This window comes from Labrus bergylta, chromosome 22, assembly GCF_963930695.1.
Source record: "Labrus bergylta chromosome 22, fLabBer1.1, whole genome shotgun sequence".
NCBI lineage: Eukaryota > Metazoa > Chordata > Actinopteri > Labriformes > Labridae > Labrus > Labrus bergylta.
In genome coordinates this window covers 17,033,795-17,051,319 of record NC_089216.1, presented here as the reverse complement: position 1 = coordinate 17,051,319, position 17,525 = coordinate 17,033,795, and the positions used below count along the sequence as shown (strand labels likewise).

Below are 17,525 nucleotides of genomic sequence, written 5' to 3'. Positions count from 1 at the left end.
GGGAGAGTCTGACGAGTTTGGAGGGAGAGGCGCTTTTTAAGCTCTCTCCTGGCAGCGGCTTTTATCATCCCGCTTCCTTTATCGATCCTCCTCGGGAACTAGTTTGTTTGAACTTGGCTGAAGCCCCAACAGTGTCTCCACTTTAATAGTGATTCAAATCAATAATGAGCTTTGTTCTGTTAATCTGCTCTAATCCAGCTCGGGTTGTCAGATCAGGTGATGACTGGCAGCTCCGAGCCAGCCCCAGCAGCCTTCACTCTTTTTTTTTTTTAACAGCGAGGGAAAATCCTGCTCCGATTTGGAGGCTCTTCAGCTGGCAGGATGCAGAGATGGAGGGATGGAGAGAGAGGAGGGGTTGACGTATGAGTCAGAACCAGGAAATGAATTGTCCTTCAAACACTCTGTGGAGTGTGGGAAAGACGGAGACACTGCGGAGGGTTAGACGAGCTCACAGGAAACAGATTGAAGTTAGTCCTGCAGGTCGAGGAGAGTACAGATCTGTGAGAGGAGACCAGATAGGTGTTAACTTCTCAGATGTGTGGCGGATTTTTGTCAAAATGGGGCCGAATGTGGGAGTGGCATATTACTTGTAAATTAGGTCAGGGTATTTCCTACTCCCAACAGACCTGTAGTATTGCTTAATATGTAAATTATGTAACCTGAAACTTGTTTATGAAATATGTTTTGCGGTACACGTTGCTTTTGGATGAGGACCATGTCCTACACAGAATTCACTAAAACAGCTGTTCTCATTTTAAGGATCCTTAAAGGAGCTGTATGTAACTCTGACACCTAGTGTTTTAAATGAGTACTGCAGTCCAAATCCTAAACATTGTAGAGAGCTGTCTCCCCCCACCCCCTCCTCTCTAGAGTTGATGATCACGCAGGTCACCATGTGGTGGATACTGAAGCTTCAGTGTTTATCCAGCTCTGCATCGGTCTGTAAACCTTTCTGTGTTCTAACCTCTCTCCATTTTTCAAAAGCATCTCCAATATTGATCCTAGTTTGAGCACGTTTCTGCTCGTGGAGCTTATTAGAAACTATCACTTCTATCTGAACCACTTCTCTTGCCCGCTTCCATCGCTGCACCGTGCGCCGCGTGTACAGAGGCTTAAGTCCTCTTGAGCTGGTGACCAGGGTTTGAATCTGGCCTGTGTCTCTTATCCTGCATTTCATTCCTCTCTCTATTTCCGTGATTTCTGACTGTATCCTCTGTCCCATCTCTAAATAAAGGCATCAAAAAGCCCAAAATATTATTGAATTCATTGTAATTCAACAGTTTTGTTAGTGGCTAAATCGCTACACTGTAATAAAAAATCAAGTGTTTGGTCTGAACACCTGCAGACTTTGTAAGGCCTGTTGGAGCAGTTGTGCAGCTTTTAAACATCTTATTTCTACTAACATGTCTGCACTGACACACACACAGACACACACACTGACACACACACACACACACACACACACACACTCTGACAGCACAAGTCTGTTCAGCATTATGTTTGTTTCCCTAAAGACAGCGTAGCCTCATCTGTCAGTCTGACCTTCTGAAAAGAGAATCTGAGACACACCATGAAAAGTCCTGCAGGGGCTTCTGGCGACGTCTCGTATTTCACTGCATGCCAAAACAATGACCGATGACCGGCACAAATCACCCGACATACACCTTTACCACATCTGCAGACAGTAAAATCAGACAACACAATAAAAATACACACATTCAGAGGGTTGACAAAATCATCCAAATGTCTGCAGGTTTTTATCTTAAGTCTCAGAGCTCCTCAACACATTGAGTTTCTTGTTCTAAATCCACTCTGATCCTGTATTTGATCATGTCTATAAACCCCTCTATTTCAGCCCTGCTCAGAACAGACTGTTTCTGTGTCTGTACCTTTAAATATGTAAATGAGCTGTGTCTGACCACGCCCCCTCTCTGGAAGGACTTGGGTTTCTCGGTCTTTCTCGCTCCATGTCCTATTGTTTACGGTGAGAAGGCAGACTCAGAGGGCAGAACAAACACCTAGCTGTGGGAGTGTCACCCACCTGGGGGGAGGGGTTACTGCCCTTTGTGATGTCATGAAGGGAAAATCTCCAAACGGCCTGTTTGAGCACACATTTTCTGAAAAGTGGAGCAGGCGAAAGACAGAGAGGATGAATTTTCTCATTATTGGAGGGTTTGGAGACAGACCAGAGACACATTAGAGTTAGAGAAACATGATGAAATGAAGTAGATTTTTCTTTATGTTCTGATTATATTTGCTGTAAAAGAAAAAACAGTGTTTAAAAACTCTTGTAGTCTTGTAGAAAGTGTCGTACGTTATTTTCTTCACAGTCCTAGCTGACCTGCAGACACACTTCACAACCAACCTCGACCTGACAACACGCTGCGCTCACATTCTTTAACCAGAACCACCAGGAACCTCCATGTTTGTCACTCCGCCTCTAATTGGCCCCAACGCCTGTTCATGCCCTGTCAGCCATGTGTGAAGGCGCTGTCAGCTCCCCGAGCATCGGGTGCAGGCTCAAGGTTAACGGCTTCAGTAGGAAATCAAAAAGTGATGATTGCTCAGGACAAATAGAGCACAAGCTGGAGAAACCAATGCAGCCTCTGTGCTGTTTTAACCCTCACAGCTCAGCTGCAGAAATGTTCTCACAGTGCCTGCTTCGGTATTTGTGCTTGTTGTGATGTCATTTTTTGTCCTTCCTCTGATTGTTACCTACAGGCCGACCTGAAATCTGTTCAACCAGAGTTAAACATGATGATCATTTCTCTGTGATATTTATGGCCTTGTTCTTGTCTCGGTCTCGCCCTGCCTTAGTCTTTACTAGGAAGTAAACAAGACCAGGAGGTAGTGTTGTAGTCAAGACAACACTAACCAAGACCAAGACTTACCCGAGACCGAGACAAGACCAAGACATTTACGGATCCAGACCAAGTCAAGACCAAGACAAGTCAGGGCGAGACCAAGACCAAGACCAAGACCAAGGCATTATTAATATTTATGTTTGTTTATATTCTTTCTTCTTTCTCTCGGTACAGCACATGAAAAATGCTTCAGAACTCTAAAAGCGTTGCTGTAAAGAAATACTTGTTGTTGTGTGGCTGTGTATCTCTGCAGCTTTGAGTGTTTGTTTGTTTTCGGCAAGCTGCACGTCCGTGTTTACTACACGTCATGTGCTGCATTGATTGACTTATATCGTCTGCTGCAGCGTGTAATGACGGCCCCTCGTCGGGCCCCAGATGTTTTTTCCCAGATGTCTCTTCGAGCACTGTGCAGGCCTTCATAATTACATTAACTGCAGCTCTACCATTGATTTTTTTTCTCTCCAGGAGTGATCAACTGAGCTTGACTCTACCTGAGGCCTTTGAGTGCTGTCATTACGATGAGAGTATTTCTGTTGGCCGTACAGTGCACACAACAAACGGGGTTAGCGGCGTTTTGGATGCAGCTCCGGGAAACAGCAGCTGCTATAATTTCTTTGTTGCCTTATTACCACGGCGTCCCTCTTTCCCAGCAGCCCTTTCTGTGCGGTGATGAATGTCCCCTCTCAGGAGGGCTGAGGGAGCACAATACGCTCCGATCACACATGCACACATGTTCCATTTTTGCTTTTTTTAGTTTTGGCCTTGTTAAGCTGGGAGCCATTTTTCTTTTGTTTAGAAAAGTTTGCATCCCCTTCGTTTTGTTCCCCTTATAGTCAGGTCACTGTGTGTACGTGGTGTGTTGGTATAATCCATTACGATGTGATTATGCAAGCAAAAAGCGGCTGTTTCGATGATAGTTTTCATCGTTTCCAAACAAAAGCAGAGGGGCAAACAGAGGGCAGCTGTTTTATTTCCCTCCACTTCCCCGTCCAGATGTTTATCGATGCCGCTGCTGCTGCTGAACGTCCCCGGGGCTGTGAAGTGGACTGAAGGAGTTCAGCAGGAGGAGATTTCTTAAATGAGTCTAGTCTGGGTTTGAGTTATAAAATACGAGAGAAAAAGGGACATGGGAGGTACAGACAATTAAAAACAGATGGTTCTACGTCACCTCCAAGGAAGCTTGTGTGCATATTTTCTTTGTCTTTTCCGTCAGTAGGGCAATGGGTCAGTCTCTCTCTCTCTCTCTCTCCGTGTGTGTGTGTGTGTGTGTGTGTGTGTGTGTGTGTGTGTGTGTGTGTGTGTGTGTGTGTGTGTGTGTGTGTGTGTGTGTGTGTGTGTGTGTGTGTGTGTGTGTGTGTGTGTGTGTGTGTGTGTGTGTGTGTGTGTGTGTGTGTGTGTGTGTGTGTGTGTGTGTGTGTGTGTGTGTGTGTCTCTGCCAGCTTGTAATTGGCAGAAGTTCATTTTCAGACATAGCTAACAGCTGTTGCGGCTCTCAGACTTGTTGTTTCAGCTTGCTGATAAATACTCTGTTTCTAAGAGTTAAAAACCATTGAGGAGTGTAATCATACTAGGGGCCCGACTGATATGGAACTTTTGGGGCCGATACCGATATCTATATTCAGTAGAGAAAACAATCTGATACTGATATCTTTCTTAGATCTGTGTTCGATCTGTAGAGATAGATATTTAGATAAACACATTTATTGTGTTGATCCCTCAGTTATTAAACACTTGTGGTAAAGATTTATAATGAAGAGAAGATGGTCACTCAACTGGAAAGTAACTGAGTGTGTATTTGCATCACCGCTCGACACTCTGCAGAGTGATGATGCTCTTTGTAATCCATATAGTGCCCTCTGCTGGTGAAAGAGAACTGCTAGTGTCATACAATGAAACTCAATTGAAATGCTATTTGACTTGTGAATCAGTCCAGTAATATCGGCACATATCTCCCGATATGTTGCTAATGTGCACATTAATGGTGGCTATAATGAAGAATTTCCACACTCGTTCAACTGGACTCAAACAGTTGTTAGCATCAAATCAAAACTGATGAGTCATCAAAACATTCACCCTCCCGTACAGTGTGTGCCTATCGAGACATGAACTAATCACACCTATTTGTTCTTTTAACCAGGCTGTAAACATGTTAATCTCTGCTGTAAAAACAGACTTTTTAGAATGGGTGTGTATGTGACTTCCTGTGCTTCTGCAGCCAGCCTCTAGTGGACACTCGAGGAACTGCAGGACTTTACACTTAAGCATTGGAGTCTTTATCTAACACGGGAAGTTGCCGCTTGGGTTAGGGCTTTTATTTGGGCTGCATAGAGAGCAAAAGAAGGAATGAAAAAGTGACAGATAAAAGAATTGCTGTGACCCCAAATTTGTGAATCATCACTTCTGCATCACTATTTTTATTCCCTTTTTATATTAAACCATATCATAATCATGATGAGGAAACATTTGTTGGGCTTTCTATTTATAGAGCAGAGGTTTGTATCTTTGCAGCAGGATATCACTTCATCGTAATGCTGTTTAGCACACAGTTTACCTTTAACAAAAATGTTTTATATTGCACGTGCTTACATTCCAAGTTTGATAAAAGCATAGTTAAATGTGCAGCCCAAGATTTGACTCCATTATTATGTCTTAAAATGTAAAGTGTGCAGCCGCACAGTGGGCGTTATGTTTACAGGAACACACCTAGCAAATCTGCAATGACATCAAAATCTGAGAACAAGATGTAGAGCTTCCTGTGTTAAAAGTTAAAGCAGAACTGAAACTGGGTAAGAGAGAAACATATTCAAGGAAGCTGAAGGCCCTGATCATAACTGATCTCAGTGTAAAAGTGCAGCAGAATTAAAAGCAGAAGGAAGCGAACTAATGACACAACTATTGTAGAAAGATAAGCTTTAAGAATCTTACAAATCATTTTTCCTGCAGATAAATCAAGCTGCTTTAAGTATCAATCAGTGAGATGTGTAGTGAGTGAAATGATAAAGGTATCTTACTATCTGATCTGACATTAAGGAAACATGCTATGTTGAAGTGCTGGCTTCTCTGACAACAATGCAGCAGTCAGTATGTCCTCCTTCTAACTTTAGATTCTGGTCCTGAATGATCTGGATTTGTTTGGACCAGAGGAGGTAGACGGTTTTAAATCACCCCCACACGGCCGTTTTGGACGCCCCTCAGTTTGCCAGATATGAGAGCAGTTATCAGGTCAACAGGTGTTGCAGTGATGGAAGTGGGCAAGAGAAGTGGTTCAGATAGAAGTGATTGTACCCGACCTAAAAAGCCTCTGCATGTTTCTAATAAGCTCCACGAGCAGAAACGTGCTCAAACTAGGATCAATATTGGAGATGCTTTTGAAAAATGGAGAGAGGTTAGAACACAGAAAGGTTTACAGACCCATGCAGAGCTGGATAAACACTGAAGCTTCAGAGTCCACCACATGGTGACCTGTGAGAGCATCGACTCTAGAGAGGAGGGGGCAGGGGGAGACAGCTCTCTGTGATGTTTAGGATTTAGACTGCAGTACCCATTTTAAACACTAGGTGTCAGAGTTACATACTGCTCCTTTAAATATTTATAATTTTAAAAAGTTTCTACATTTAAATAAAAACCTTGGGGAAGTCAAAACGTTCTGTGGGTGAATCCAGGGTGAATCTTTTTTTGATCATTTAAATACTGCAGCTGGCTCGTCCAACAGCTGACATGCAAAGTCACCATTAAAGCAATTTATACCAAAGACAAACACCGCTTTCAAATAGACCAGGATTAAACAGAACCTGTTGTCAGAGCAGCTGTATACCCAGGATGACTTCTGAGAATCATATCATACAATATTTACATGTAAAAGCTGGCACTACAGCAGCTGTGTTCTCACCTGGAGTCACCTGAGTTCACTGTGAACGAGGGACAGTGCACATTAATGAACATAAACATGTGAATATGCCAGATAGAATAATTTCCATCTGTAGTCCCTCGGCAGGTTGGTGGTTCACACGTATACTAATTTATACAAAACTACAAGTAACGACCAAACAACAACATAAACCTTACATTAGCTGACAGAGACACGTTTATACGAGCAAGTGTCTGTGCAATGTTCAAAACAAACCTGGATGAAGTGACCTTCAGAGTTTAAGTGCTTAAAGTGCTGAAGTATTCAAGGCAAAGTCTATAAATTTCACCAGCAGGGGGCTCTCAATCAAAACAAAAGTGCTGCAGTATTGAACATGATTATGAGGTATAAATTGCACATTTACTCTGGAGCCTGTAGCTTTAAGGAGCTGCTATTATTGCACATCGCCTCATTGCACCCAGTTTATTGGTCTGTTGCTGGTTTGTGCTAAACTGCTCTAGTTTTGACCTCATAGGGTTAAAGACGGTTTCCTTGGATCCCACTCAACAAATAACATAAACAAGGAACCAGGAGAGGAAGTGGTAGACCAGTAAATCCCCTGTTTACAAGGTCAAATGACTGGTTTTTTCATGGTGGCATGGAAAGAGCAGTGTGGGCGCTTCTCTGCTGATTTGAACCTAACAGATTCTAACCACAGATCCAGGTAACGTCCTGGTATAACCTTCAAACGGTCTGCAAACACAGAGACGTGTAAGGCTCCATCATTTGGAGAAGAACAGCCATCAGAAGCTAATAGCTCCGTCAGCGTTGCCAGATGTCTTAGCAAGGCTCTGCAGGATGATTAATAACATCAAAATATCTGATGGAACGACCTAATGGGCTTCAAAATGAGTTTTGGGTTATAAAGAGGAAAGTATCTGTAAAATAAATCTCTCCTTCCCAAACCCTGCTCTGAAGCGTTTCTTTACTTCCCTCCTCCCTACAACCCCTAAGGCCCAAACAAAGGACACAGCAGGAGAAGACAAACTGTCCTCCCCCCACAACTGTAATCTGCAGCTCCAAAGCACAACCTTAAAATCCTGTCTGCCGTCATCCTGACTTAAAGTGTTGTGGGAGCTCAGCCGCTCTGGAAAATACAGGATCACTTCCAGAACTGGCAAAGAAGAAGATAACTGAATACTCGAGCGGGGAGAGAGAGATGGAGGATGCTTCACCACATTTTTTTAACCGGGGTTCTTCTCCAGATTTCTCGAACATACAAAACCTGCTTCAGCTGGTTGAACTGGATTTGATCCTGAGGGCGTTTTCACATCAGGCACGATTGTTTCGTACTGTGCTCAGGTTTTTCTACCTGGCTCTGACACAGGTCCACTATATTTGCTCAGGAGTATTTTTAATGACTTCATATCTCTTAGATCGCTACAACTGGATCTGAGAGCACACATATTGGGACGGCTATGGTTCAGTTGGTAGAGTCTGTCGTCTCTCAACTGGAAAGTGGGGGGTTCGATCCCCAGCTCCTGCAGCCGAATTTCCGATGTGTCCTTGGGTAAGACAATTGGGGGGGCAGAATGCTGCATGGCTACCAGTGTCTGTCAGAGAAACTCCCGCTGTGACGCCTGCAGGGGCTCGGTAGTTTTCATTTCCTGAGATATTATCTTTTTATTGAGCTTGAATTAAATCATCAAACAGCAACATATTTAATTTAAACATAAATAAAGACACATCTTTACAACAATAGCGTCATTCAGGATAGAACAAGGAAGTCACCCTGAAAAAAGAACAAAAGGACTCCACTGACTAAACACAGATGCTTGTATTGTGTCAAACCTGTAACTGGACTGGATCACTGTTGAGGTGCAGGCGGGATCTCTTATCTCTTTTTATAGTTGCATCGTTTAACTTCAAGTGATTTCATTTCTAGGAGAATTCTTTGGAAAATAAATATATTATATTTGCATGATAGGATGGAAAAAATGTCAGTTTTTGTATTCTTAAGTTTGAAGGACACATTTTTATTACAATATATTTATCCAAAATAAATGTTTAATGAAGTACACAACCTTTGAGCTTCGATTACTCAGAACCTAAGGGGATGTAAAGGATTTTTTTTAAATCAGAGACACAACATCCTAACATGCAAATATACAAATGAAGCAGTCACAGCTGATTTCTGTTGCAGACTTTAAAGGGTTGATAAAGTGTGTTCAGGTAGATACCAACATGTGGAGTGTATGAGATGGTTTATGGTTCCATACGTTATTTATCCTCATGACTTCCAGCTCGAGTGACACTTTTAAAAACCTCTTAGAGTTTAAACCGTAGGAAACTTGCAGATGTTCGTTATCTTCAGACTTTTTCCACCGAGGTTTTGAGTGATTATTTTCTATTTAAACTGAGAGAAAACCCCCCGAGGACAGTAAACCGTTTTACACTGCAGGTTTCACACAGCGTGTCAGGGCGGTTTGTGGTTCACCTCATCCTTGCTCAGATAAAGTCACACCCTCCTCAGACGGGCACGCCGTCGCTGTGTTTCAGAGAAAAGGAGTTATAAAGACGTTCTAACACTCGCAGGAGGAAGACTTGAACTTTCTACAGCTCAGCTCAAACAGGAACAACAACGCTTCCTCCTTTGAGTTCTTCTTCATCGGTTACTTCAGCTTATGTCTCTATATTTGGTCATTAACTCTTTAAGGGCACGCTCACACTAGACCCAGTTGTCCTGACCCATGTTTAAGCATGATGGTCCCCCCCTCCTCATTCCCCCGCTGGCCTGCACTCACACTGCTCCAGGACTAACCGGGCCTGAGCACGGTTACCTCTTGTACATAACGTTGTAATCCAACACATGGCTTTATGTTATGATGAAGTGTGCTTAAGTTTACAAGACAAAAAATAAATAAAAAATGAAAGGGGCACGCTGTCGAGTCCAGAGAACAACTCAGAGACCATGACAACTTCACTGACTTTGTGTCTTATTCTGAGTCATGTTAGTCAGGTACAGACAGAACACTCATGGATTTCTCCAGAATGAAGTTCTGTCCACGTTGTGTACCCGTGCTTGTGCTCGTGCATGAACTGTACCGTGCTGAAGCAAACCTCTTTAAATTTGCCAGGGCCAAGGAAGAGTACCGGGTTTGAGCACAGATTGGAGCGATCACACTAGTCAAACTAACTGGACTTTAGGAGTGAAGTGTGCTCGATATGGATTTCCTAGTGTGAGTGCGTCCTTAAATGTGCGCCCTTTTTTAAGTAAAACAAAGAATCCATGTGCAGGTTTAAGTTGTTAGAATCTGAGGATGGCATTTTGTTTTCGTCATACGTTAAACTTAGTGAAATATTATGAGTAGCACGAGCTTTGCACATCAGAATAATTTAAAACAGTCATAACGATCATTACCAAGGGAAGCAAAGCTGCTGCCAATAGCTTAAGGTAAAACGGCCTCAGAGAAAGTGCGTAGAAACGTTCGTCCTGAAGTGACTCGTGTGCAACAGAATTTTCTTTGGATCCTCTCCAAATTTTCTTTTGGATGCCTAATAGACTTTTTGACTCAGTTTCATTCTTCAGGCGCACGTTCTCAACCCACTGAAAACGACTCTGCGACCCACATTGGGCCCCAATCCACCAGTTGAGAACCCCTGCTTATGATCCATCCTCCATGGAGCTTAAAGGGAGAAGTTCTGTCCCTGGTTTCTGACTGTTTGGATTGTAAAGTTCTCCTCTGAGCAAAGAAAGGCTGAAGCTAAGCTACAATCCCAAATCAACATTAGCATGCCTGTGATGTTGCTAACCCTCCTGATTTGAGAGCCGCTCCGCCTCGGGCACTTATTATATTTAACATTCAGCATGTGGCGCTTCATTTAGTTTGAAAAAGAAAGAGCTCTGTTTCATGCAGATGCTTGTGGACTCTGTTTTCTGATGGTCCCTGCAGCCTCTGAGCCGTGACCGATAGATGAAACTTCTCTCAGAGATCAGAGAGAGTCAGTTAGCATCAGTCATGGTCACGTGATGTTTGGCCACATGTCACGCTGACTGCTTGCATTTAGCCGTGTTTGCTCATGAGGTGTGTTTATCACATATTTCAGATGAGCAGGTGAGCGCTGTGTGCAGATGTTGTTGTTGACTCTGCGGTTTGTGGTGTTCCACCCATCCTGCTCCAAAAAAAGGGCAGTAAACACCTGCAGGAAATAACTCTGAGTGAGTGAGTGATAGCTGATCTGTAAGTGTTCAAGAACTTATTATAACACATTACTCTCTTACTGTTGTCTTATATAGTGCAAGGGTGAATCTGTAAAAGTTGCTCCTTCAATCAAGGAGGAGGTATCAGAAAATGTTGATAAAGGTTTAGTTACAGAATGGTTAGTGCCTTTTGTGAGATGCATTTTATATCAGGATTCAGCTGCTAAGTGTCTTTCGCGTAGCTTTCATTAATTGATACAAAGTCGTGGGATTTCTGCGTTTCTGTAGCACGAGATCTGAGAAACCTCCCCGTCCTTTTTTTTTTTTTTTTTTTTTTTTTTTACCTCCGACACCAACACCAACCTCCATCCACTCATCATCTCCTGAAGCTTCTTTTAAAAAGATAAAGGAGCTTAGCTAAACAATGAAAAGCCAACAGGAGGAAAGACCATGGGTATAAAAACACAGTACCTCCACACACACACCCACACACACACACACACACACACACACACACACACACACACACACACACAAACTGTCCTGCTGTTTATCCTCGACCGGCTCATTAGACTGAATTTTATACACACACCATGCAGCCGTCTGCTCTGCCTCGTCCTAGTGGAGACACCATTACTTTTGCAGTATCGCTGCAGTTTGACCCGTGTGTGTGTGTGTGTGTGTGTGTGTGTGTGTGTGTGTGTGTGTCTGTGTGTGTCTGTGTGTCTGTGTGTGTGTCTGTGTGTCTGCAGCTGAAGCTCAGAGGGAGAGGAAACGGCCTGGTGTGTTTGTGCAATGATTCAGTATCAGGGACGCTGATGAGTTCTTCCACATCCAGCGGCTCTTTTTTAATGAGCGGTACGTGCTGGACGAGGACGTGGTAAAGAGGGATCTGCAGAGAAAACCACCCAAAGAATCAGTGGTGGTTGCTGTTACACCGACTCTCCACAGTGTGAGTGTTTGTGTCAGCTCTGCAGCGTGACGCTTCAAACTGGTATTGAGAAGTTATAGAGCGAGATTTGCACACAGTTTGAAAGCTCCACATGTTTACCAGGTCAGGATCCAACATCATCCAATTTCTGTTTGCATCCATTCATTCACATTCACACGCTGACCAAGCAGCAGGAGCAACTTGGGGTTAAGTGTCTTGCCCGAGGACACATCAGACATGTGGCTGCAGGAGCTGGGGATCTAACCCCCCGACCGAACGGTTAAAGGCCCTGACACACCAAGGAGATCGTCAGCCGTTGGTCATAGTTGGATCGTCAGTGAGCAGTCGTCGCCCTAGGTTTTGCAGTGTGTCCAGATATGTTGCTACCTGTCGTCAGCTGTCGGTGAGAGGAATCTCTCTGATTGGCTGTTGGGAGGTTTCATTTCTCTCCAGCTTTCTCAGCTTCAGTAAAGCTCCTTGAACATGCCGCTGTAGTATCCATGCTGTCACCCATTAGAGCGGTTTCTCCTTATTTGTCTCTTCTTCTTTTCTTTTTCCACTAAAAGAACAAGAGCTGACAACGCCAGCGCCATTTTCTACTTCTTATCAGACATTATTCTCCAACAGTAGTCTACCTATAATACGAGTGGTGACCGACAGCGGGGTGAAAATGGTCTTCTTGTATCATAACAACGGACTACTGCCCTGTTGGCATGGAGACTTATTTCCTCTCACGCATGAGCAGAACGTACGTGGTGGTTGGCAGTTGGCTGTAGTCTTTGCGGTGTGTTCAAGTGCAACTTTTTGGCCAAGGTGTGAGGCGACGCCACAAGCGGCCTTCACAGCCACTAGTTCGTTGCCGTCTGCTTGGTTTGTCAGGGATTTTAGAGACAACAGAATTTACCAACTGAGCCAAAGCCAAGCTTATGTATCCTTTGTTTAATTGTGTTGTACTCTTGGTGATGAGATCGTTACATTTTAAATTAAATACATTCACACAGTACAGTAGGAGCTGGTGGTGATCTGTCTGCAGGAAACCTTTTTTTTTTGCATCATCCTAAGTAACACTGGGGTCCTCTGAACAATTGTTTTACAGTCAGGTAGGAATGTCAGCCAACCGTTCAGGATGTACGACCAAAGCTCACAATTCACGCACTGTGGGGCATGTCTGAGACACTTAGTGTCACAATGGCTTAGTGGAGACGACTGCTCCTGTGTGGTCGAAACCATAAAACCTGAAAAAAAAAACAGAAAATGGTTGTTCTTCTGATGAAAGTGTAGTCCTGATTGATCCCATCTCGTGACAAGGCCTCATTGAAATCAGTTCATCTCAGTTTATTGTTGTCACCACGTTGACCTTCTACACTTCTTATATCCTTGAGCAGCGCTGAAGGAATTCAACATTTCACGGCTTTCTCTTCTTCAGGGTTTTCTACAGTTAATCAGACGTCAATTAAGCCTTTGGAGATATTTCAGAGTAATCTTTGTCTCTCCATTATACGTCCACCTTGAAAGACACCTGCCAAAGAAAAGCAATCAGCTCGTCCCGCTCCTCCTTTTGATGAAAGCTCTGTGTAAATACTGTCCTGAATGAGACGGACTCTCACTCTCCTCAGTCTGTGCACCGGCTTTAAAACGAATTATCTTTAGAGGACTGCCACGTCAGACGCTCTCTTTATATCGCAGAGCAAATTGTCCGCAGTAAAAGGGGTGAGAAAGCTGTATTATGTTCCATTACGATCCCCCTCAATGAATAATACAATAGGGCCCCCGGGACCAAATGGAGATTGGGCTCATCTTTTCATGTCTGTCATCCATTCGCTCAGGGATCTGCAGCCAGAGAGAGTCTCCTGGCTGGTCAGAGATTCAGCCGCACACAGAGGTAGAGACGGCGCCCGTGTCCTCGCGGTACCTGTGGTCCATAACGTCTGTGAGTGAGGCGTCTGTTCAGGGACGTCCTGGCATTTGACAGGCGACTCCTTCGTCCTCCTGAACATGACAGATGTCACATTTATTCCTCACTCTGGTTGAAATGGAGCCAAAGTCTTTTGTTACAAGGTGACCTTTAAGGAGTCACCAAACAATCATCTTTCTTTAGGTCTTCGATAAAGCATGGCGGGAGGCACTTCGGTTTGAGTCTGTAGGATTTTATCATACCTTATAGTACCGTGTCTTATTGTATTTTATCATATGGTAATTTATGTTTTTGGAACTTAGAGCCTGCCCAAACCAAACGCGACGCAAATGAGCGTCAGTGACAAATTCAGCTTGATTCTTTGGTTCCTATGTGTAACTCTGACACCTAGTGTTTAAAATGGGCAGTCCAAATTCTAAACATTGTAGAGAGCTGTCTCCCCCCGCCCCCTCCTCTCTAGAGTCCATGCTCACACAGGTTGCCATGTGGTGGACACTGAAGCTTCAGTGTTTATCCAGCTCTGCATGGGTCTGTAAACCTTTCTGTGTTCTAACCTCTCTCCATTTTTCAAAAGCATCTCCAACATTGATCCTAGTTTGAGCACGTTTCTGCTCGTGGAGCTTATTAGAAACATGCAGAGGCTTTTTAGGTCGGGTACAATCACTTCTATCTGAACCACTTCTCTTGACCGCTTCCATCGCTGCAACACCTGTTGACCTGATAACTGCTCTCATATCTGACAAACCGAGGGGCGGAAGGAGGACATACTGGCTGCTGCATTGTTGTCAGAGAAGCCAGCACTTCAACATAGCATGTTTCATTAATGTCTGATCATATAGTAAGATCACTTTATCATTTCACTCACTACACATCTTACTGGTTGGACCTTTAATGTAGGTCTACTTCTGCTGTTGTTTCAGGGTGAAACTAAAATATATCTCCTGTCCCAGCCACAGTTCCTCTTCAATCTTTGGGCTCCACTGATAGATGAAAACTTGAGTGGTTGGCGTGTGCATTAAATCTAAAGAAGGCTTCTCGTCTTTTGTTCCCGTCTGCAAACTTAGCTTCAGCGAATCACAACAAAAGTGCAGACAAAGAAAGTTTGCTCGCGGCAGATAACAATTTGCATGAGATTTCATACAATCAGAGTGAAAGCGCCGTTTGGATCTTTTCCTCCCATCTCCGTCTGCGGCTCGTTCCTCAACTCCATCGACATGAAAGAGTGTGCTCCTGCTGATCCAACATTTCATTTGAAGGAGATTATGCTTTTTGCAATCAAGCTTTAGCAATATCAAGAAAATGATACAGGGATGTCAGCAAACAGAGAAGCTATGAATATCATTGAAGCTTTGTCTGACGGGGCACTTTTTCTTCAAAGCAGACGTTTTAGCATCAGAGGGAACGAGGTCTCAGTCAGCAGACACACTGAAGTCAGAACTATGAGCGTGCAGGCTAATACTCCGAGAACTCACTGTGTGTGTGTCTGACGTTCTTAGAGAGATTAGATGCTGCAGGTTTATTACACTCACCTGCTCTGTAGTAATACCTCAATGATTCAATCCGTGAGTTTGTTACCAACAGCAACCACATAGTCAGCTGTCAATCACTGGGCTAGTCAATCTGGCCGATTCCTTCTTCCCGACATTTGTGTTCCCGACTCGAGGCCGCTCGGAACCGATTATCTTCCCAGATCATCTTGAATTTTGAGTCGTATAAATATCAAATCTTTTCAAGATTTTTATTTTGGGAGCGTTTGGGTCTTAATTGTAGAGATATGACAGTGGATAGAGTTGGAAATCCGGGAAAGAGAGTGGGGAATGACATGCAGGAAAGGAGCACCAGGTTGGATTTTTACCCGGTGCCGCCTGCTAGGAGGACCACGGCCTCCGCACATGAGGTGTGTGCAATAACCACTACGCTAGCGGCGCCCTTAAATATTGAATCTTAACCTCCCCGATCTTTTAGAGGTTGTCAGTAAATCCTCAAGTTATATCAAACATGTTTGATCTATAGTATTTACAATCTTGACGAGTACATCATGAAAGGGTCTGGAGGAAGTCGTTAGTGAGTACAATAACCACGAGAGAGACGAGGAAGGACAGTAAAGATTGGACAGTAGTGTTGACCCAAGACGAAACCTGCACAGTTGCATCAAAACGGGCCCAAAACGTAATGTTCCCGGGATCTTAAAGTAGCGTGTAAAAAAGTCTGTCAAAGAGGTGAATAATGTCAGAATTAAAATCTCTGACCCAGATGTTTCCTCTTTCTTCTGCTGCTGAGACGTTAATCACAGAAAAAGTAAAGTATCGTCTAATAACCTTCCCCTCTTTTCTTCTTCTTGTTTTCCAGCGAGCTCCTAGGTCCAGACTTCACTGAGACGTATTACTCAGAGGACGGACAGCCGGTGACGGTGGACAGTTACAATTACACCGTAAGTATCCACTTTATTTTTGCTACTTTCAAACTCGATTCTTTCTCCCATCAGAACGTGTTGATCACCTGTGGAGTTTAAATTCAACCCAGTGCCCTGATTTTAAGTCCACAGGTTTTATTTATATATGTTTTAGGGGGAAAACTGCCTCTCGACGTCTTTACTGGTTTCTGTTGCTGAAAAACAGTCTGAATCCATTTCGTGATTGATGCCAAAGTTTAAAAAAAAAATAGCAAAAATATGATCATCGTGCTCAGGAGCGGCACATAAGAATCGTTCCTGATGTGAAGATGCCCTCAGTGACAGCAACAAACGGTAACCATGAAACAGTGAACAAACGTCCCTGTTAAAAGTAATTCTGGGGCTCTGGTGGCGCATTGGTTGGAGACCGCGCCCCATGTATTGAGGCTATGGTCCTCCAAGCGGGCAGCCAGGTTCGAATCCAGCCTGTGGCTCCTTTCCCGCATGTCATTCCAACACTCTCTCTCTCCCAGATTTCTGACTCTATCCACTGTCCTATCTCTAAATAAAGGCACAAAACGCCCAAAAATAAATCTTAAAAAAAAAAAAGAGTCATTCCTCAGATCTCTGACTTGTGTGATTCTGATGGTTTAAACTATTTCAGGATTACAACCAACACAGCAGCCACAATCTACACATCTGTCAGACCAGTGACAAACAAACGGTTTTTACTGTCTTCTGACTTTCCCCTTATGATTGATTCAAATTTAAGTCCCGCCTCTAGTTAGGCAAATCCCCCCCCCCTCCCCCCCTCTCTGGACACGCCCCTGATGCAGACCATTCCCTTGATAATGAAATGTTGAAACTGTCAGTAAAATATGAAAACAGCAGCAGTCGTATTTAAAGAGCAGCAGCGTTGGTGCGTGTTCAGTCTGCACTGAAACAGTCACACAAGTCACGTCGGGGTGATTCAGTTTAAAATGGATTGAAAGGATTGAAGTGTCTCTTTGTTCTGTTGATGTCTGAACACAGAATCATTTTGTCTGTTTGGTCTTTTTCTGTCCTCGCTCAGCGACAAACAGAGAATCACGTTTTTTTCTTTGTGTTCTTGACATTAAGTCAGAACTGAAGCTTGATCGAAGTGATTGAAGGTAACACGTTTCAGCGTTTCATGAAGAAAAGTCTCTGCAGTGATTTGAACAATGCCGAGTGAAATGCTTTGTTTGATTTCTTTCATTAATCATATTTCTTACGACCACTCGGGAGGCGTCTCAGCGGCACGTCGCTGCTGATGCATAAATTATGAAGCACTTTATTAACGCTGTCGGCCATGTGTCACACTGACTGTGTGTGTGTGTGTGTGTGTGTGTGTGTG

General features: G+C 43.7%; 1 protein-coding gene across 1 annotated transcript in view; it reads left to right on the top strand.

The window, feature by feature from the left end:
• Nucleotides 1-17,525, top strand: part of adam19a (ADAM metallopeptidase domain 19a) — a 154,662-nt gene that overhangs the window by 77,337 nt on the left and 59,800 nt on the right. Inside the window, exon 4 of the mRNA XM_065950792.1 lies at nucleotides 16,108-16,189. Coding sequence (XP_065806864.1) covers nucleotides 16,108-16,189 — 82 coding nt within the window. The remainder of the gene's footprint in view (nucleotides 1-16,107; nucleotides 16,190-17,525) is intronic.